This window comes from Battus philenor, unplaced genomic scaffold (assembly GCF_028537555.1).
Source record: "Battus philenor isolate CCGP_79_NKW_IND1 unplaced genomic scaffold, ilBatPhil1.0.hap1 SCAF_25, whole genome shotgun sequence".
Classification (NCBI taxonomy): domain Eukaryota; kingdom Metazoa; phylum Arthropoda; class Insecta; order Lepidoptera; family Papilionidae; genus Battus; species Battus philenor.
The window spans coordinates 9,257,503-9,281,776 of NW_027181688.1; the positions used below are offsets into that span (position 1 = coordinate 9,257,503).

General features: G+C 34.7%; 1 protein-coding gene across 2 annotated transcripts in view; it reads left to right on the forward strand.

Annotated features, from left to right (window-relative positions):
- LOC137924825 (ribosomal protein S6 kinase alpha-5-like) overlaps nucleotides 1-24,274 on the forward strand; it is a 130,109-nt gene that overhangs the window by 62,931 nt on the left and 42,904 nt on the right. For both annotated transcript variants that reach the window (XM_068768198.1, XM_068768199.1), the window contains exons 4-6: nucleotides 2,067-2,151; nucleotides 17,121-17,236; nucleotides 17,864-18,052. In XM_068768198.1, coding sequence (XP_068624299.1) covers nucleotides 2,067-2,151; nucleotides 17,121-17,236; nucleotides 17,864-18,052 — 390 coding nt within the window. The remainder of the gene's footprint in view (nucleotides 1-2,066; nucleotides 2,152-17,120; nucleotides 17,237-17,863; nucleotides 18,053-24,274) is intronic.

A 24,274-nucleotide genomic window follows, 5' to 3' on the forward strand; every position in this document is an offset into this window, starting at 1 on the left:
CAGTATCGTAAGGGTTAATGCTGGATGGACAAGTTGGATCGTCAGAACTTTGGATACAGGTTGCTTCCAAGCTGTCCCAATTGAAATCTGTGCAGCAGTGGATGTTCTTCGGCTGGAATGATGATGGTGATCCTTTGGGATTCGAACCCGCCACGTACAATTGTAAGCCAAACCTAACCTCTCCTCAAATTTCTACATATTTTTCGCACAACTCGTTATGAATTTAAAAGTTTTTTTTGCAATAAATTTTTTAATGCAATTAGGTTCTCGCTATCGCTACACAGCAAGCGTGATTATACTAGTATACACAAAGGATAAACAGTGTTAAGTAACTCTACAGCGGCCTATCGACGCTTACAGGATTAGAAGTCAAGTGAACGTGCGTACGGCAGAGGCTACAATCCACTTAGGTTCCGCTACACATGTAGCAGCCCGGGACCGCTTGCACCGGCGTTATGCAAGCAAGCCCTGTTATGCTCTCGCGTCCATCACTCCACTACTGGAGGGCCAAACACGTACTTTTAATTGTAGACGACTATATGAAGTTAAAAAGAAATAATGATATAGAAATTCCAAAATAGTAAAGAAATAAATAAGTATTGGCATTAACTTATAGTAAAGTGATCCAATAACTTTGGGTATATCATCGCGTTTATTCTTATTTTTATTAACGTTGTTTTTAGTGTAATGATCTTTAAATTATGTTTAGTTATATTCTCTGCTGCGTGTTTAAATAACATAAGAGCGTCTATGTTCCTATTTACAGGAACATCCGAACTATTAATCAAAATTTCTAAATAATGCAAATAGCAAGTAGTGCTTATAAAGTAATACTATTTTTCATAACGAAAAAATTGGTATTGAAGTAGACTTATTTAAATAAATAGACTTATTTAGATTTGTTGGGTTCAAAAGTTGTGCAAGTGTCAAATTATCATCTTCATCATCCTTTCATCTGTAGGACGTCTACTGCCTTCTATAAATTTCAAAACGAACTGATATGAAGCGTTTTGCATTCGGCGTATTCTGATGATCGTGACTAGGTAGTCAACCGTGTGCGTGGGTGTCTTAAACTTTGCCTATCAGTCCATGGTCCCCACTTCGGATTCTTAAGATCCCAACGTCAATTTATTCTGTACGCTTTGTGGCCCACCGCCACTTTACCTTAGTAATCCGCTAGGCTATGTTAGTCACTTATGAGCAATCTTGAGCATAGCCCTCTCCATAAGCGACTGCAAGCATGCCAATGGAACTCGTTTCAAAGTCTTAAATATCATTTAAATAATAAAATGTTACCAATGCATCGGATTTGTTTCTAAAGCTGTACTCTATACGTATAAACAAAGAAACAATTTATCCTTACCAGGATTTATTTAACCATTTTCAATAAACTATTAACATTACAAGCGATAAATCGCATTTGACTTACATCACAGTTGCATGTATCGTGTTAACTTGTAACACAAAGACGTTAACGCCGCGGCTTATCTAGTTATCGCGAATGAATTGCTCTCAGTTTATCAGATGACACGACTAATTTCTTGTTGTTTTTTTTTAATTTAGCAGCAATTACAACGAGATTAATACATAGAGCTCTTATGTTAAAGACAGTTGAAGATCGGCCCTTGTTGGTCAGTCACCTAAAAGCCTTGCCCTACCATTGCGTCATCTGCGATCAGAGCGTCATGTGCGCCGTTCATTTAGTACACTGTCCACGCTGGCGTCGACAGCAATACCCCCCTCCCCTAACACACATTGTCGCGTTTTCCCAAGGCGCGGTATAGCGGTTTTGTGAGTACTATAAGCACGAGGTTTTCTCTCAAACCCCCTAGAATCGTTCCATTGTGTGACTACCACGAAGGTGGATACATTTACATCAGTCTTTCTTTAAATAAAACTCAACAAATCTAAAGATTCGAAAAAGTTCGAGAAGATCGAAACACTGCTTGATCAGTTGTTACTGGGTCTATGATACTATGATTAGTCATTTGACAATAAATTAAAAAATGAAAATAAGTAAATAAATATAATTATGTACATTAATTAAATATAATTTCTTTTAACAGGTGTTGGAAGCGGTGAGAGCGTGCCCATTTCTGGTCACATTACATTACGCCTTCCAGACGGATGCGAAGCTGCATCTCATATTAGGTAAGTTGCACTGTTAGTTCTTCCTTACTTCGGCTAAATCCGCTATATATTGCCAATACACACATCTTCTAATTGACAGATTAGTGAAAGTAAAAACGGATGATTCATTGTAAAATATCCGTCCGGGTCGACATGAATTATTTAAGATTTTTGTCATTGATGGACTTACATCTAAAAAATGTACTGTATTTCCATTTGAAGGACACATTTGTTGAATTTACATGTTTTTAGAAAGATTATGCCATATTTTAAGTATATTTTTAAACAATTGTACCCATTTTTCTTACGTATTTTTAAGTGTCTAATACAAATATAATGAAGGATTGATGTCCCATAGCTACAAGGATCATTAATACATGCAATAGTTGCTAATGCTTTAATTCTTAAAGCTACTTAAAATTTCTTCTTTTCTGCTAAATATATACCTCCATCGATTACTCATATAGTGGGTATGTGTCAATTCTCGCCACGCATGAGAGATGGTGAATGGAACTTTTTTTTTTCATTTTTAATGTTTATGGTAGGCGCTCTTACGACACCCCAGTGAGGATTGAATAGGAAATAGTTCCCACTATTCTAAGCGCCGGTGCCACCATGGCGGTTTAAATTAATAGTACACCAGTTATCTATAAGTCCCTCTTCCTTGATATGTTTTAAATTATTTACATATTTATCAATGACGTGTCTTAAAAGCAAGCTGACGTTATTTGCTTAAAAGGAAATCTTTTATTTCTTCATTTGACAACTTCTCGGTGACTCGTGTCCAAAACTTTCCTTGTAATCAAAGAGTTATAGTTCCAGCTAACAAAACGACGTCATCGGTTCAAGGCGTGAGCGTCACAGCTTCGTAAAATTTTCCCGGGCAAATTGATCTTATGTTAAAAATTTTCTACGACTACTTCTATCTTGAACTTTGGGTTCTATATATAGAATCTTTCCAGATATAAAGTTCATCTTAATAAACAATTTTTCCTAGCGCATCTCAAAGAATTGTTTGTAACAAAATGGTGGCTATCACAAAATCAACCAGCCATCACACAAATATTTAAATTTGAATAATTATAGAAATAACTAAAACGTAAAAAAACTTTATCTATATTTTAATAATAAATAACATGTATTTGTTTATGTATTACTTTTTTCTGATTCATGAAGCAGAAACTTCATTGAGATCTCTGAATAGAAAAGATTTATGTCTCTTCAAAGAAACATGGATAAATAACTCCAGACTTGACCCTGAAGAAATCGGGAATCGAAATTCGCGACCTTGCCATTGTTATTATAGAGTGCTTAGAAAACGGTTGGAAGCAATAAATCACTTATGTCTGAGTAAGTAAAAATATTTGTATAAGAATATAGATGTCATTATACAATGCCGGGAATATAGTCAAAATTCTTCTACCATTACCAATATTTACTATTACATAGGTTTATTTGATATCGATATACATTTTCTTGTCCTCGAGAGTAGTTACGGTTCATTTTTCTAAGGGAGGCATTCATTGTAATCCTTTGTCTTCAATTTGAACGAATTTTCGTGATTTAGGGCATAGACATTAAGATCACTAACTTATGTCCCTTTTCTAGTTCAACTAGTTCTAGAATCCCTTTAATTGGTTCAGCATCATCATCAGTCGATAAACTTCAAGGCTTCTCCCCAAAAGATTGTCCCGATGAATCAATGTTGCGATAAACGACGCGGTAAAGAGAAATTTATATTTGGCTCCAAATTCAAACCTGACAATTCATAGAAGCGATCCGTTGGACAAACGCAGTCCTTACATATTGAAAGCAGTACGAGATGGGAGTAGACACCGCGCTATAGCGGGACAGGAAAAAACAAATGAATGGCGACGTCCACAATGCCACGGGGCTGCCATCCAATGCGGCTTTATTGTAGCCATACACGTTCCTACACACCTCTCGACTATACAACTAAATACTACATTAGATTACTCACCTACTAATTGTAAGTTTGCTGAAGAAAAATATAGTCATAAGTAACAGAGCGCTGTGTAAATGAATAAACATGTAGTACATTTTTATTTCATTACTTGAAAAAATAAAAGGTATAAAAAGGGACGTGAATGGCGAGCAACGTTCGCTACAATGTCGCAACGGAAGCAAAGTCCGTCTCTATGAATATATGAGATGAATACACGTAATAGAATTGTGTGCCGTGGTCGTTTAGTACAACCGGCTCGCCTCTGACCCACGAACACTTGGATATAAAATAATCACGTGTTTGCACAGTCTGCAGTTTCGTTTGTTTGTTCTGTACTCTATAACTCTGATATTGAACATTTTAGATTTTAGACACTACAGTTTCATCGCCATAATCATCTCAGCTGTAGGGCGCCCATTGTTGGATATAGGTCATTGATTTTCATTAGGACTAGATAAAAGTAATCAGCTTCCAGCGCCTTGCGATAAATTTAATATGGTAATCTTTCCACCTTATTGGTGGACGTTCTACGTTGCGCTTCCTTGGTCTCCACCACAAATCCTTAATCCACTGCTGTTTAGAAGATTTTGATTGTAAAGTTAGAAATTATAGCCGACAACGCCAAATACAAGCAGTTGCGTTCGTTATTTCATTAATTTTGATATAAGAGTTTTTTATTGTGATATTTATTTTATTTTATTGAAATATGATCACTAGTGTTATAGTTACAAATATAAACATCTACTGACAATTATGAATTCGTATATAACAATTCTCATGTAAATCTTCATGTAAAAAATATTATTTTAATTGTATTGCAGTATGCGACAGGGTTGATTTCTTAATATAAAAAAACGATTAAAAGAAGAGTAATGAAAAACTTGATATTAAGACATGAAGATGCATGAGATCCATTAAATACTATCAATTTAAGTTAGGGATTTATTATATAATATAAAAATGTTTTCAGGTAGCGTAAAACTTTGAAAGTAATGTTGAAATTAAACCGATATTCTTCGGCGTAAATATCACTATCAAATGAGAGTGAACAATGCCTTTAACCAAAATTATTCGGTTATGTAGGTAATGTTGCCCCCGTAGAGACAGATGTCCTCGATTTTCTCTTTCCATAATACGAATCCTAAACATCGATCGACTAATAGAATTTCCAATGGACAGCGTTCGTGTATAATGTATTCGCACCGTTATTTCTCATGTAAATAAATATCTCTATGAATCGATGCATAGAAATTTTGTAAGCAGATGTTTCGATTGTTTCGATGCTAAAACTATTTTTGACAGTATAACGATGTCTATTTAATTTGTCTAGTTTCACTAACTGTTTAATGTATTTAACATTACTAAAAGACGTGGTATATTAAATTGTTGTAAATACTTTAAACAAGTGGTATATTTTATTAAATAAAGATTTCGATTAAAATCAATCCTTGATCACAATGGTATTACATAGAAATTTATATTTGGCTCCAAATTCAAACCTGACAATTCATAGAAGCGATCCGTTGGACAAACGCAGTCCTTACATATTGAAAGCAGTACGAGATGGGAGTAGACACCGCGCTATAGCGGGACAGGAAAAAACAAATGAATGGCGACGTCCACAATGCCACGGGGCTGCCATCCAATGCGGCTTTATTGTAGCCATACACGTTCCTACACACCTCTCGACTATACAACTAAATACTACATTAGATTACTCACCTACTAATTGTAAGTTTGCTGAAGAAAAATATAGTCATAAGTAACAGAGCGCTGTGTAAATGAATAAACATGTAGTACATTTTTATTTCATTACTTGAAAAAATAAAAGGTATAAAAAGGGACGTGAATGGCGAGCAACGTTCGCTACAATGTCGCAACGGAAGCAAAGTCCGTCTCTATGAATATATGAGATGAATACACGTAATAGAATTGTGTGCCGTGGTCGTTTAGTACAACCGGCTCGCCTCTGACCCACGAACACTTGGATATAAAATAATCACGTGTTTGCACAGTCTGCAGTTTCGTTTGTTTGTTCTGTACTCTATAACTCTGATATTGAACATTTTAGATTTTAGACACTACAGTTTCATCGCCATAATCATCTCAGCTGTAGGGCGCCCATTGTTGGATATAGGTCATTGATTTTCATTAGGACTAGATAAAAGTAATCAGCTTCCAGCGCCTTGCGATAAATTTAATATGGTAATCTTTCCACCTTATTGGTGGACGTTCTACGTTGCGCTTCCTTGGTCTCCACCACAAATCCTTAATCCACTGCTGTTTAGAAGATTTTGATTGTAAAGTTAGAAATTATAGCCGACAACGCCAAATACAAGCAGTTGCGTTCGTTATTTCATTAATTTTGATATAAGAGTTTTTTATTGTGATATTTATTTTATTTTATTGAAATATGATCACTAGTGTTATAGTTACAAATATAAACATCTACTGACAATTATGAATTCGTATATAACAATTCTCATGTAAATCTTCATGTAAAAAATATTATTTTAATTGTATTGCAGTATGCGACAGGGTTGATTTCTTAATATAAAAAAACGATTAAAAGAAGAGTAATGAAAAACTTGATATTAAGACATGAAGATGCATGAGATCCATTAAATACTATCAATTTAAGTTAGGGATTTATTATATAATATAAAAATGTTTTCAGGTAGCGTAAAACTTTGAAAGTAATGTTGAAATTAAACCGATATTCTTCGGCGTAAATATCACTATCAAATGAGAGTGAACAATGCCTTTAACCAAAATTATTCGGTTATGTAGGTAATGTTGCCCCCGTAGAGACAGATGTCCTCGATTTTCTCTTTCCATAATACGAATCCTAAACATCGATCGACTAATAGAATTTCCAATGGACAGCGTTCGTGTATAATGTATTCGCACCGTTATTTCTCATGTAAATAAATATCTCTATGAATCGATGCATAGAAATTTTGTAAGCAGATGTTTCGATTGTTTCGATGCTAAAACTATTTTTGACAGTATAACGATGTCTATTTAATTTGTCTAGTTTCACTAACTGTTTAATGTATTTAACATTACTAAAAGACGTGGTATATTAAATTGTTGTAAATACTTTAAACAAGTGGTATATTTTATTAAATAAAGATTTCGATTAAAATCAATCCTTGATCACAATGGTATTACATAGAGGCTATGCGTTTAAAATCCTGTTAAGTGATCGAAGGATTATTCACGCTATAACATTCTTTCTCGCATATTAAATCTCGTTAAAATAATACAATATCATCGCAAAGAGTAGACGAGATAATTTAGGAAGAACAATCGTATTATAATATAAATGATCCGAAAGATATCTGAATAACAATATAAATCGAGCGAGGGTAATCTCTAAAGTGGAAATAATCTATTTGTCTACCGGCAGGGGTTGGCAAATATGTCATCCAAAAAGCGTACACTGTGCTTTTGTGAAGACCGTTGTAAGGTTTGAGTCAAAAGAGGCATACGTTGCCTGGATGATAGTACGAAAAACCGAGAAAGTTATTTTTGTCTTAATTAAATAAATAGCTTATACATCTTTATCTGTATTTACTGTTATTTTAATTTTTGTCAAATTGATGCTTATTTCTCCACATATTTATGCATATGAAAATATAATATAACTAACTATAACTGAGAAAATTAAGATCTCGTCGAAAGAGAACGATATAGTAGCGTTTCTTTGGAAAAAGGACCTAAGTTTAATGAAACTATCAAGGCTCGGAAGACACTGTTTCGATATTGCTCTTGGTTAAGGCATGGCTTGTTTATATTAACCTATTAAACACCAACTTAATGATGATGCAACTAATGATTGGATTCTCACTATTTGCCCTCCTGTAGCCAATATAGATAAGCTTGCATGGATTAAGTTACATCGAGGCACTAGAATAAGTTAAATTTCACTTTTAACTTACTAAATTATTATTTTTAAAAAGTAGTTTTTTTATAGCCTGGAAAACATGATTTGCGTTAATTGGTCTAAGGTACAAAATGCACACTGTACAATTTTTCGTAAGTAATCAGAGCTATAAACAAGGATTGTTACTAGAGTACCTTTCACAATTAGTTGCATTAAGAGATTAGTAGGCTCGCGGGCAGCCCATTGTCTTCGCTTTCAACAATCGATCGCATAGCTAAGCATGATTGATGTGCCGATTCTGGGTTCCGATACTGGCACAGGCAAGCGGGTCAAGGGGAGGTTAGCCTTACGCAAATTGCTTCACCGACTTTTAATTATATCCAATGTAGATTTTACCTCGATATTGTTAAGGTATATTTTCGCTTATCGGAATCTGCGAATTGGTTCTAGACGACCAGCATTTATCTATTGTGTAGGTTTGTATGTTATTTTACTCATTTTGACCATTTTGATGTCTATTTGACAATCGTTGCGATAATTCCAGTCACGATCATTTATCAAGACAAAATAACTCATCTTCAAGTACGAATTGTACATATAAACTCAATTTTCTTGTTTTATTTCGTTAAATTTGAATCAAACACTTGTTTATTTAGATCTCTGCGAACATTGACGGCACGAAATAACATTGAAAGTAATTAATTCAAGTTAATTACTTCCGTTAAACTTCATTGTAAGTTACAAAAAATTTGGTATGATCAAACGAAATGAAATGGTAAATTAAGCTGCAAAGCGATCAGAGACCATGTCTGTTACCTCTTGGATAATCTCTAATCAAATATTTTGGGTAAAAAAAAAAACTTAATAATCCATTTCAAGATTCGTTTAACAACGATAAACAGACAGTTCGAAAAGAGCCTCTCTGTGATCGTAAGCGATACGTCTTATTGAAGTAATTGCGGTGTTGGTTTGTAACTACTGTATATATGTTTAATGGAATCAGGCGTTACCTCGCGGAAGTCCATCTTAAGTAAGAAAAGGACCAATATTTAACCACTTCCGCACATGCAGTGGTAGAACTCCTGAAGATGCCCCGTGGAGGGGTGAAACACGTGTTGAGTAACTTGGTGGTGGCGGTTGTGTGATGTGGTTCACATTGTTTGCCGCATACGCATTTATCAGCGGGCTAGAGGGCGGTGCATTTCATTGCACGACTACCACTGATGTGCGGAAATTGCTAAATATTGGTCCTTTTCTTACTGTATATATGAGCTAAATGTATTAATACTATTTATAATAAACGAATTTCTTTGTGTTAGTGGTGTGGCAAAACAACAATCTTATTTTTGTCAAAACTTTTATTGGACTAATAATTTCTTTAAGATTTATGAAAAGAAATTTAATAAAGCTATTTTTAAAGTTTCATTCAATAAATATGTTGTTGAAGATTGGTAAAAAATCACTATGGTTTTGTTTTATATCATTGAGACAGCGGTGTATTAGTGAGATTATTTACCACTAATATAATTATAATTTCATTGGACCGGTGGTAGTCCAGCGGTAAAGACTAAGACTTGCAATCGTAGGTTCGATTCCCGGGATACAATCTTATATAATTCACATACTAACATGTTCCCAGTGGATGGGCAGCAAAGTATTCTGCATAGCATAAAAGCACATTGCAATAGCCAAGTCTAGCGTGGCGATTATTATATACCACTCCTATTAATATCATTGTGGAGGCCTATACTTTGCAGTGGACTTACTATAGGCTGATAAAAAGATAATTGTTGTCGCTTATGTAATATAAACAGATATCACAGCTGTTTATCCTTCGTCCTTACACCGTGTTAGTCATTTGTAATATAAATAACACTTTGTTGCCAGAGTATCTCGTTACGGTCGGTATCTCGATTCGCATTACTGTTGTGAACGAATTATATCTTTGATATCTCATCAACGTAGAGTTATTAATATTTATTTTTGCTACATAGTTGTAGTATATCGGTTGCGGTCGGTTTATAGTAGGTCCTTTTTACAGGAGTCGTCTAGTTGAAATGAACTAGTATGTATTAAAAAACTAAACCAATACATGCAATTATAAGTAAAAAGGAGATGTAAGTGATACTTATTAAATACAGGTATCACATCTTTCAATTTATATTTGGGAGGGAAAGTAGATACTCAATTAATAAAACTCCCCGAGGTAGTAGCCCTTTCCGCGCGAGGGAGGTTAAGTTACTTTCGTAACACCCTCTCGGTTTGAGGTAATTACTATACTAACAAGTGGTAAAGTTAGCTTGACTTGAGAGACGTAGAGTATAATAAATCAATAACTTCTCTTAGGGTATCTGTTAACGCTAGGTGATGTTAAAGCTAATAAGAGTTGAAGGCCTCCTTTATGATGGGTTCACCATTTGAATCTGCGCTATCGAATCTGGTAAATTTTTAGTCCAATGATTGTTTTTCGGTTTTAGTATGTATCCACGACCATAAGGTCTCTTAATCTAATATCTTTAGTTCCGTTATAAATTCAGCCGTAGGAACAACTGACGTCAACTGCGGAACATAGGTCTTTTCCATAGATTTCCACCAGGAACAGTAGGATACTGCCTGCATCCAGTGTCTTTTGACGAGATTAAAATTTGTCCATCAAGTGTGGGTGTACGTTTATTTAAAATAATATTTGTATATATATAATACTATAATATTACAGTTTTCGATTAGAAGGCGCCGTGGCTTGAGAAATCACAGCTGCTGAAGTTATGAATAATAATATAATGAAGCCAGCGCGCAAACTTTATTGTGTTCTAGTTTGAAGGGCACCGTAATTTATAAAGTTGAGCAACAAGACGTAACTACTTTGTGTTTTAATGTGATGCGCTTGTATATGTTGATGTCAAAAATATCCAATATATAAAATTCTCGTGTCACGGTGTTCGAACTTGAACTCCTCTGAAACGGCTTGACTGATTTTTTACCAAATTTAATATGCGTATTCAGTAGGTCTGAGAATCGGCTACTATCTATTTTCTATACCCCTAAGTGATAAAGGTCGTTCACACTTAAAAAAAAATTATTTTTTTTACGAAATTTTTTTTTTTATTTTTTATGATACAGCATACAAGAATACACACAACCATAAATTTTCACCCCTCTACGATCAACCCTTATTTTTTATTTGTAAACTAAAATATCAATTTTTTTTGCAAAACAACGTTTGCGGGATCAGCTAGTATCAATATAAATAAATACCAAGTGTGTAGTTAAGTTAAGCGATAATAATATTTTTTTTCTTCCGTTAAGACTACGGAAGCTTCTTACAAATCAACACTTCAAGGTACTCGGTAAAAATGAGTATCATATAATAATTAATTTATAAAGTTAATATTTAGGTGGCAGGTTTAATATAGCGAGAAACATCTAAGTACAGTGTCTTCCTATATTTCATATCATTTATAATCGTCAACTTAAAATTAAGTTTAGGTAAGTACGTAAAGTGACACCTGCTAAGAGCAACGAAATCAATGGGGATTGAAATTTTATTACATAATGAATTTTTAATTATGTAATATTAATTATTCTGCTAAATCTGACCTTTTCCGTTCTGTTAGCTAATATTTCTCTTATTTACTCATCAATATTAAAAGTATACCATGAAACATAGAATAATCATAAACATACCTAAGAAATAAAGCCCGTGTTATATGTATTTTAAGAACTCGTAACTTTAGGAAACGTCCTTATAAAAGCGTCGAAAGACGCGTGTAATTTACTGTTCGCGAAGAGCGAATGTCATGCTATATTGTGTTACCGCTGTGTCGAACAATATCAGCTGATTACTAAGACGAGGATTGAATGTGAGCAAATTTGATAACTCTAGTCATATAATTACGATTGAAAATCGCACGGTCACACTTTGAAGATTGTCAAATTATAATGTATAGACGTCTGTTTGTACTGAATTTTTCTTTGAATTACCAACGAAAAGATGATTCACTCCTTAAAATATTCTGTCAGTGAAGTGACTACTTGATTGTATTATTAATTTAATAAATCCGTTTGAACTTTTGATACCTCCCTGCTTAGGAGGAAATTCTTTAAATCTCCCATGATTCTTGACGTCTTTTAACGAAACCGTTCAGTTATTTATCGTTCAACTTAGGAATATCTTAAATAATTATTTATCGTCTATTAATAAATACAGGCATTATATAGTTGCAAAAGCTCTTATTAAAATGTAATGTTTCAAATTTCGAATATGCTTTTTCTTACTATATATTCATTACGTTATTTGTTCTTAATTGACAGAATCATATTATTTATATATTTTAAAACTTTTACATCCTAATCAATCACTCTGTATATGTTTAAAAACGTTACTCTAACCACTCTTCGAGTTATAAAAATATGAAACATGGCTTGGTTAAGTGATTTCCCATGGGCTTAAAGTTAAAGTAAGCTATGAAGGGAATTGTTTAATGGCCCTAATGTATACGCAAGGTCAAATCGATGCCCCTGCAAGCCCTGCTATAATTATTTTCCAATAAGGTAGGCAAGTGGTCCGTGTTCGAATTTACTAAGATATCTTTCGTGCATACTATATAAAATAAAAGACATCAAGGTTGAGCAAGATTAACAAAAAGTTTTTCAACGTTTTTATTAACTTACATTGATTCTTTGCCCCCCCCCCCCCCCTCAAGTTCCAATAAGAACCGTTGGAAGCATAGATCCAGCGTCGTCCGACGATCTGAACGAGGTTGATTGTCTGTGTAACATGTGTACCAAACATTAATTGACAGCAATTGAGCTATAGATTAATCCCTTTAAAGCTTTCACACTTTTAACTTATCACCCTGTATATTTTGTTCAGAACTTAGTTGAACAAAGCATTAATGTTGTAATAAAAGTGGCAACAAAACAATACCTGCCCCCTACCACCGTGCCTGCCATCGTACGTACTGAATTTCACAAGCGGAGCGATTTCCGTCGCCTTGACCCATAGACGGACGCGTTTCGCTTCCCTGCCGCACCGCACCGCACCGCTTTGGTAGCCGTGTTGTTGTGCACTGCCACTCGTGTGCCGTGCTAAACGGTGGCCCCAGGGTGAGGACAAAGCCATAGGCTACGGCGACTTACTACGACTGTTACACTCGTTACACTTATTTTAAAAGTGTAAACTTGTAGATAAAACGGCGGACGACACTGATTAGAGGAAAAGTTTCAAAATAATTTATGTAAATAAAAATCAAACATCATAAGGAAATGTTAAACGCGAAGCGGCTCAATTAATTCGACCAACTTTTTCTTTTTTCATATCTCAATCTTCTTTTCGGCATTTTTTTGTGTCGTCCATTCTATTTTTACAGGTGGTCAGAGTGACCGACTTGTGTCTGTATAGTGCTACTGAGCCGCAGAAAGCCAGGCGATGTGAGATCTGAAAAAAAAAGTTGTAACTTTGCTTCCAGATTTATAAAGCTGCAAAGGACGTAAAAGTTTAGTATTACACGTCACAAATATGAGTTAATTGTACTAATATTTCAATACAAATGACATAAGAAGAACACCACACTTTCACACAGTACCTAAGTCTATCTAATCCAATCATCCAATCTATCCCCAATAAGTCAATATTCGTATCTATACACGAAGCGACTGCCCAGTGAAAACGATATTCACTTTTATGTCATTAAAACAAAACATTAGGATACGTATGTCCCTATTTTAATTTCGTCCTTGACAAACTTGTCTCCTGCGATATCTCGCTGAATGTATTTATGTAAAATTGCTACGTGAAATCGATTGAAAAAAATCGGCAGAAAAGGATCATTACATGTCTTTGTGCACTGGATATAAATATCAGATTCGCGTGCTCGCTGCGTCTGTACAAGTGGGTCACTAGGATTGATTTGGTTTTATCGGGTCAATCCAATGCCTTAACTTGTGATTCGGAGAGAATTTTTTACAGGTGAGAATGTTGCGTGGCTGTAAATTACTTGTATTACATTTTAAATGCTCTAGATTCTCTAATTAAAATGTCCGATCGAATCGTAAATTTATCAAAATGTCAATCTTTGTTTGAGATATCTCATAGATGACCATAATAATTATTGTAAGAGTTAGAAATTTTAAATGATGTTTCCTATATACATTTCAAATCATAAAGCCTAAATCGTAGCGCAGGACGTCCTCCCACAAAATGGCTCGCTCGATTATCTTACAAGATGTCGGAAGACACTAGAATGTTAGCTGGATGCAACCGGGCCTATTGGATGTCTATGGGGAAGATCTATGGCCAGATGATAATACCTAGATCTATTGGCTTATCAATATTGTCAATATATACAGTTAATTATTACAAAGACTAAATATGCATTTGGATGATACGTACGTTAAAAAATTCCTTTATACAAAAAAAGAAGGTCGAGCACCTATTTATAATACAAAGGAAAATCCGGAATACGATGCAAACTAGAGTTTTCGCGTTATAAAATATAAAATGGCGTTTTCATACTCTAAATCTGTCGCGCGTGAAAGCAATTTATCATAATGTAAGGAGCGGCATCTTGTCCTAGCAAATACAGTCGTGTTCACAAAGTGAAATTTTAATAATATTAACATAAAATTTTCCTGTTTCATTTATAAATTTTTGTAGATTGTTAACAATTGTTAAAATAATGAATCAAAATTTTTTGAACATAAGTTAAAAGTCGGGGTATACTTGTTCAAGTGATTTTTAGACTTGCAACTAAAAATTATTGACAGTACAAAGTTTACCGAGGTAGCTAATAAATGGCAAATAAATTACATATACCTAATACTACAACGCAATTAGATCTCCGATATTTATGCAGAAATATAAAGCAATAAAGTAGTATAGTTATTTTGTGTATTCTCACACTTGACCCGGTCATACTAGATAGAAGCGTTGCTGAATTTCTTTCCACATATCATCTTCCAACGCTAACGTTTTGCGGAGTCGTGGTAGTGTTATTAAACAGGCAATAACGATAGATCAAGTCGAGGTACGGTCCCCTCAGGCGCCCTTGATTCAACGAGTGACAGCCCAAGGTCCACTCGTGACCCTTTGGCAAAGTCACTCCATGAAGAGTCCGCGAAGCGATCGAGTGAAATAACAGTATGTAGCGACTTGATCCGAATCTCCCTCGGGAGCCCAGGAGTTTCGTAACTTTCTAAAACCTATTAGGTAAGGCATTTCTACTCCCAGCTACCTCGACTAGTATTTAAACTATAACATTCCTTTAAGCGTAAATGTTTCGTTAATAAGTTCGATTGTACTAAACACAGATTTTGTTATTATATATTACCTACAGTTTTTACGACAAAAAACCTTTTTTAAATTTGAAGGATTGCTGTCAACAAACACTAATAATTTAATGAACATTTCACTCATTATCACGATAACAAAAATAAGCTTATCAGTTACTATTATGTGTGCGTATAGTCAACATGTGTCGAATTATTTAGTTATAGATAGGTCAGCTTATCTGCTGCACCACATGTGGTAATGGTCAAATGTTATTTTTATTTTGGTTTTGTTGCAACAAAACTTCAACCATAAGATAAAAGTGAATAATTTGTCCCTTACTCTTTTTGAGTAATCATTACAAACTACTACTAATATGCAGTCGTGATATTTTTCGTCTAAATGGTCGATCTATTACAAAACAATGAAAATAAAATAATTTTTCCAAATACGCTTTGCTAAGCTCCCACGAAAACTTGCCTGGCCAAAAACTTACTTATACGGTAACTATTTTGAAAGCCAATTTTACAATGTTTTACGGTTAAATTTTTTTCTAACGTGTAAATCAGCTTGATATGAGACTTCTTTATCTTCTATATAATCATTAATAAAAATGATATGCCTAACTAAAGGATATAGATATACTATTAAAACATTGCCTTTTACATTCTATACTTTGTACTCAAAGGTTTGGGATGTTAGTTATGTTACCATAGGTTGTATATTACAACAAAAGCAATTCTCTGAGTGTTCACCGTGTGATCACGTCGCCGTCTGTACTTAGATCTGGGTCGAAATATCTAAGCGAGTGTTTGACCTAGATGCGAAGGCGCCAGTGATAAAACTATAGTACGAGGGACGAATACAACGCCTAATTTTAAATAAGTGTCTTGCCAAATTTTCTGCTCAGGAAACGTTCTGGTAAACTTACTGAAAAATGATCAAACGATAATTTTTCTACGTCATGTTACAACTATCTTGAAGCATTGTAATAAAAAGAAGCTGTTTTTTACTTAGAAACATTTTTTATTAATTTATTTAAAAAAATATAAATTACTTCATTTCGCATCTAGCTATTAATATATATTTTCGTAGTCGAAAAACACTGAATCCCTTCCAACCGGTCTTATAGGATATTTAGGAAATCTATGGGAGAGACCTATGTCTAGGCAGTGGACGGCGGGAATGATGATGGGCATTTATTATGATTATGTCTTCATCGTTTTAACTGATAAACGCCCCCTGCAACGCGTAAGCCTCCACCAAAGATATCTATGGGGGAGTAAACCATAATCGCTACGCTTGGCAGACGGGTTGACGAATGCAGTGTGTCATTAGATATTTACGTATGGGACGCTGCTGCCCATTGTCTGGAAACTTGTTTGTGAGCAGTGGCAATCCTATATAATTAATGTACAAAGTGTGAATTATATGAGATTGTATATCGAGAATCGAACCCGACAATCGCAAGTCTCTAGTCTCTCCTACCGCTGGGGTACCACTGCTCGCTTGAATTTATTTTATATTCACGTGGTCATTTTCATCGTCATTTCGGACGATAGACGCTCACTGCAAGATAACTTTCCCACAAAGATCCACTTAACCGCCACGGAGTGTAAAGTAAAAATTAAAGATACACGTACTATTACATTAATTAGTTTTATTTATATTTGTATATAAGTTTTTAACAAGTTAAGTAAAGTCGGAGCCGTACTACTTTTACATGTTTGACTTCGCAAAGCACAAACTTTTAACAGTAAATCTTAAGAGAAAACTTGCCTGGTTATTGAGAAAGATAGTAAACGTGAAACTTATACATTTCTTTTGAAGTAATACGTTTAACTTCCACGATCTCAATTCTTTCGCAGATTACGTGGCAGGCGGAGAGCTGTTTACGCATCTGTACCAAAGGGAGCATTTTCACGAGAACGAAGTGAGGATATACATTTCAGAAATTATCCTCGCGCTCGAGCAGTTGCACAAGGTGAGACGTTACTTCTTTAAGTTACGTACTATCCAAGTGACTTTTGAAATAAGAAATACTGTTGAGCTGTCGTTGTCTCTGTTAATATGTTATATATAATATTTTATCGTCATGTCAGCCGAAAGATGCCTGCTGTAAGGCGTAGACCTTCCTCAAAGATCGCTACGATGACAGATCTTGCGTTGCCCGCACCCAGCGACTTCTCGCGACTTTTACCATGTCGTCAGTCCTCCTAACCTTCTCCCTTAATCTTATAACAAATTGAAGCGAATGTATTAAACAGAAAATTAACAGAACAGTATTGATTCTGCTAGCGTTTTTCCGTCGTCATATATGTTATATCAGCATCGGGTTTCATATATCAGGAATCAGAAGCCAGCGTTGACAACTTTGTAGAAACTAAGCTGCGAGTCTGATTTAGAATTTTAGCGTTTTTTTACGGCAGTACCTGAGGAGTCTTTGCCATCATCATAATCATCATTATTTCAGCTGTAACACGTCTGCTGTTGGACATAAGCTTCCCCGTAGATCGCCAATACAGCCGGTTGGAAGCGATCTGCGTTTCATGTCTTCATCTGTAGTCTCCTCCCGGTACTCAATTATAATATAATTATAACTGCTCTTTAGCTCGGCATAATCTACCGAGACATCAAGCTGGAGAACATCCTTCTGGACGCCGAAGGTCACATCGTGTTGACCGATTTCGGCTTGTCCAAGGAGTTCTGCGGCGGCGAGAGTCGCGCCTACAGCTTCTGCGGCACCATTGAGTACATGGCGCCAGAGGTGGTCAGAAGCGGCAGCCAGGGCCATGATATCGTGAGTACTTGTTCAAATTCATCTTTATTCAAATAAGCATTTACACGTATTTCTGGACCGTCGATGATATTCAAAACTATTAAAATGATCTCCTGATCTGCTGTGAAGAGCCGGTAATAAACTCAACAGTTGCTCTTTTCAAGTGAAACCATAATAATGAGTTAACCAACTTCCACTCATTTCAATCAACTATCAACGCTATAAGATTTCATTATATTTTATTAGCATAAGAACTAAATGTATGTAACTTGATGACCGCGCACTTTTGCGATAGGATTTCTTTACGAAAGTAACCAAAAGTTTGATTCGTAAACGATTTCAATGAAAAACAGAAATGCAGCGTTTAATTTTTTACAATTCGTTATAAAATGTAGCTAAAAATATTTATTAAAATTCGGAGATGTCACATGTCAAGTTTGATAAACGTTTTAAATTTACAAAAAATTGTCTTTAGGAAAAAAAGTTATATGAAATTTCAAAAATTTCTGAAAACTTGTGATGGGCATTTTAATTATTGAAAACAAATTATTGTGAGCAATAAGTTATGTTATCAAAAGTAAACTCTTGAAAGTTTAAAGTATAACAAGACGGTACAAGTTAATGGCAAGTGTGTTACGTAACAGTCCGATCACGTTTTGAATCATTGTTATTTAGTTTGAAACTGACCAGAAAGTCACACGGTTCAATGATATCTAAGCGAGTCGATGCGACTGATAATGAGTGTTTGAACATATGGCTACATAAATCATCTCGATATAGATCGACAATGGGCCGGCTGACTCACGAGCGCCGTGCAAAGCTAACGCCGTCGCCGATTGCGATATGTTGCCGTATTGCCTTCGCTGCGTTTGTTCACCGCATTCGAAATATATGAATGATGCTCATTATGATCGCTTAGTTTATTTACACAGGAAAGTTAAGAGAGATGTGTACGTGACGTGTGATAAGGTCGGTCCTTATTAGCGTGGTGTTATATAAAGTTCTATATTACGAAATACTAAACAAAAATGCATCAGTTAGGTTACAAGGCATAGGTCTGCGCTGCACGCGCCGCCTTCCAACCTTGACAATGTCGTCCTTCCTCCTATAGTGCGGCTTGCCTATTCACGACTCGTGTGCTCATAAAACACATTTATTAAAATTATTTTCCATCTTAATTTAAAGTAAACACTTGTTTACGTCACGGGAGAAAGTTTTGATACACAACTAGAATTAAATTAATCTTTCGTATAATGGTATAATTTATCACAAAATACTACTCCGAAACGCTATAATTCATTTGTTAATGTAGATATCCACTTAGAATCGTTTGTAGTGAACACTAGTGTACGTCTTGAGAAGAATGCGAGAAGAGCTCACTTTGATAGGAAATACAATCAAATTGAGATGTATTACAACTGCAATTTCCTATTTTCCAAATACAGTTCTAACATACCCTGATTTGAGAATATCTTACAACAAATTCAAACACAGTTGCTACGCTTTCTATATATCGCAATAAATCCTAGCATATATTTTTCACTATTTGGTAGGATGATACCGCGGTAGTTATCTAGACCTGCCTCCAGCAATAGACAAACTTTAGATCAAAAAATAGCTTTATACCAGTTTTTCGCAACCTGATGCCCACGCTCCACAGGGGAGCAATTTGATTGTTAAGGGGGTTCGAAAGTAGACTCGGCACAAGTTTATACCTTTCGCTTTAATAAAAAAAATATGAATATTACAAGAGGGCGTAAGAATTTTAAAAAGACTAACTTTTGGGGCATTGCATAAAAAAACACTGTTTTTTGACCATTAGAATGTCTTATTTCTATTGTCTTCGTCCTACTTAAAGCTGTAAACTTAACAGTGGATAAATCATTTGATTAATAACTCAATCCGACATTATGTTATGAATCACCTTGCTCTCTTGTCTAATTCAAATTATTGTCTATTAGACACCGTAATTAATAACTTCATTACTTATGCCATAATATTAACAGTTATAGCTTTCACTTTTATTCTAAAGATCACATATGTCGAGTTGTGTGAAATGATTTAGTAGATGAACAAAACCATTGACATATACCATTCTTTAAACTGAAACTTTTGAGATCCTACTGCATAATTATGTTTAGTTAAACCAAAGCAATGCTTTTGTGAAGAGATTACTTAAAACCTTCTTTAATGAAAATTTAGATTATGTTATAAATTTTGTACTAATAAAGTTTAAAATAATGGTTTTTGATTGCGCCTAAAACATGGTGGGTATTCGGGTGGTCATATTTTAATGAAGTATACAAGAAGAATTATTTATTTTAAAAATGTGAGCTTCATAAAATATAACCCGTGTTGGCATGATGTTGAATTTTAAATTGGCTCCGAACGTGAACTCTTACAGTGAATTCCATCCAAACAAATTGTAGTCGTCAACCGAAGAAACGTCTGCCGTTTTAATATTGTGGCGCGCGTATTAATATGTGCCTTAACTAATTGTTTTTGTTACCGAAGATTGATGAGTTTGCACAAGCTGTCTATTCGGTAGTCGCCAGTCAAAACTTACATTAATAAATAACCACGTACAATTCGCCTGGTTAAATATATAAGTATATTAAAAGTTATGTTGTTGGTATACCTATGCAGTTCAAGCACTTTAAAATGTGTTACATTAATTTTTTTCTATTGAAATGCAACTAACCAATATCATTTTACAGTACGTAGATATGTAAACAACAAAAATTAAAAAATAAAAAAAAATGTCAAACCAAATGATATTGTAATCATCCTATATAGAAATAAAATAATAAAAATGTAAAAGAGTAATGAGGGATGTATGAAAGGCGTTATAGAGCAAAAAGGGAAAGACAGAAGAATTGTGACAAGAATGAAAAAAACGAAACATCATACGATGTATGAAAATAGTCCCTGTCCCACACAAGATAGGGGGTACGAGAGGCTCCCAATAGCGGGGGCCATAAAAAAAAGTACGTAGATAGTCAACAATAATTAATTTTAATATATAGTGAACTGAATTTTGAAATCACTTTTTCTTATTAAATTATTTTTGGATAAGAATATATCTCCATTTCCAATCACCTTATATGTACAAAAAATTAAATACACCAATTTTATATATTATTTATAGGTACATGTAAGTTACAGATTCGATAGCCGGCGAATATACAACTTATGTGAATTACATAAGATAGTCAAGGTCTGAAACTTACAATCGGAGGTCGTGAGTTCGATTCGCGATAGGTGCACAAATTGTCAATTACGTAATATCGCAACTGCACACGAGCGATGAGAAAACATCGTGAAAAAATTGGCAAGTTTTTGGACTAAAAATCGAAAGCACATTCAGCGAACCCCATTGGCCCTTCTCCCTTAAGAAACACTCTTGTTATATTAATGAATGAATGAATGAAGCTAATTTATTCCTTTAAAAGTTACATTAAGTTTATTTTCTTTTTGCCCTGTTCATACAGACTCTTCCTGCGATTTATTTAATATCTTCATCTTTTGCTTGTCATATGGCATGTGGTTAATATTGCAGTGCTAATAACAACAATGATTTACATATTTATCAATTTGGGTTAATATTGTGACAATTATATGTAGACAGTCGTTTACTCAATTAAATACTGGCGTATTTAAAATTCACGGCCTCAACCAAGGCTCTTGCTGTATTGTGCACCGATTAACAGTGATGGCTGATAGGCGTTCCCAGAGCGGTGATTATTTAACGTCGTACGTTACTTCACGGCTCGTGCCCGCGGACACAGTTGTTCGCCAGGAATCCGACGGCAGTCAGCTGTTGAATGAAAGCGAGCGAAAGTTGCGCGTATCGGTCGATTGCTCGCTACGGTATCGCAATGGTACATCACAATAAGCCGCTAACGAGATACCGTTTTTAACTTGCGTATTCCGCCGACAAATTCAATAAACCTGTATAAGAGGTTAAGAGCTATAAAACCTATATCACAGAATATAACAGACGATATATTTTGTTCATCTAAATGTTCTTCGTAAAAAGTTTAAAATGGATCACATATGTGAAGGATTCAAAATATGTCACTAAAAGTACCAGTACATATCTTTTAAACTTCTGTTTAAAAGATATGTTGTTGTGGCGTTTTTTCCTGCTTCTCCACATTTACAATACCTTATAAGTTCAGAAGGGTCAAAATTGACCATACATAAGAATTCCGTTAAAGGTTCCAATATTGAAAATAATATTGTTATCGAATATTATACTGGTAATAAACTGTCACTATTAAATAAAGTGACTGTTCTAGAAAACATTCTAATTAAAATTAAAGGATAGTACCAATAAAAAATAAACATTTCTCTTACGGATCTCTGCAGAAGAAGAAGAACTGTGATAAAAGAGAGGCAAAATTAAAAAGAAAAGAAGGTAAAAGACAAATAGAGTAATGAGGATCTGCGAGGGTCTAAGAACAAAAGATAGATTGAGTAATAGAACAAAGTTATGTTCAATTAATTCTAGACATTGAATTTAAAAAGTTGATTGGTTACAACCAATATGCAGAGAATGCTGTAATTAGATCTTTCGTGATTACTCAAAATTGATACAGAAAAACTCTCAAATGTGCAACCAAATGTTATTATTTTGTCTAAATTTTAAAACAATCTTCAAATACACAAAGACTGGTTATTATTATCATATCTGCCGATAAACGCCTACTGCAATGACAATCTTTGGGGGAGTCCCCAAAGATCGTCACTTTGGCCGGTCCCGCGCCGCCCACATCCAGCGAATTACTGCAACCTTAAAACTATGACCGTTTTATAACCAAAGTGACCAAATCCCAAATTTTCCATAGGCTATAAAATGCTTTGTCATAACTTTCGAGTTAAAGTTTAGTTGGTCGCCGGCACCGATCACAGATACCACTTTCGCCATTCATTGACAGACAGACTATCGACTGTGGGTGGCATAAACTATTTAGATACAAATCAATCTTTATATTCTTTTTTATTTAAGTTTTGTGCAAAACTTTCCTGTTCTCTACGATACAATTATGTTACGTATTTTCCTCGTGACTACGTTTAGAGTGGTTTCCAAATTTGCCGCTGGTCAATCTTTTCCTGTAATTACCTTATAACGGTTGCAATATTTTGGTTCAAAGCTTTTATTCGGAAAAAGATATCGACATCGAGTAAAAATAACTTCTTCAAGGACAAATGTATCTATTTAGAACAACCGCACCTTAACCGGATATATTCAACTACCTGCAGTACCGATTATATTCAGCGTCCGTTCCAGAATAAAAAATCTTCCGTGAATGTATAAAAGTTTTCATACAAAATATAATTGGTAAAGGTGTTTTCGGTATGACACTTTGTACAACAGTGGCTTCCATGAAGTATAAGTGCTGGTACCAAAAAGGTTAAGGTTGGATATATATCGAGAAGAGGTAATTTATCATCCATTGTTAAAAACCAATAATTTGTCTCTTTTGTTTTTTCTTTAACAAGACATCAAATTATGAAGTTTCCGGAATGTTCGTTCGTTTTGTAATTTGTCACACCATGCGGCTTTGAAATTTGTCATTAATGAATTATTTAATTTTATCCGTTGTATTGAATTATCATTAATTATTAGCGTAAATCAAGTCAGGACTGCGCCAAAGGCAGGTCGATTGATTTTATTAATAAATTATCACTGGCTATGACGGACAGCTTCTTTAATGAGTTTGGACATTTTAACTTCTATAGTTGAAAGCGCGCGAAATTGTAATGCGGTATTTTAAAATGGTCGTCGCTTTTACCTGAACCAACCAGTAAAGGCTCTTTGCAAGGCATAGGCCACCCCCGAACATCACTACAATGACACCAGTCTTGCGACATTAAGGTGATCAGTTGATCTCGTAAATGTCGACTGTCCACCTTATGAATGGATTTCGTGTTATGAATGATGATTCCAAAGTTTTTATCATCCAAAAATCCTTTACACTACTTACTACTGGATTAAGGATATTTATGAAACTTATCTAAAAAAAAGGTGTGGGCTGTTCTCAGATCAGGGCGCTTTCAAAACCCACGTAGCCATATATTTAAAGTTGAAGGATGTCATTATAATGAATTTCAATTTGATTTTAGTTTCTATCAAATTGGACTCATTTGGCTTCTTAAGCCATACACAAGAGATTGTAATTGATCCACAGGAATATTAATATAAATGTAATTGATTTACAACAAATTTTTTCCCATTAC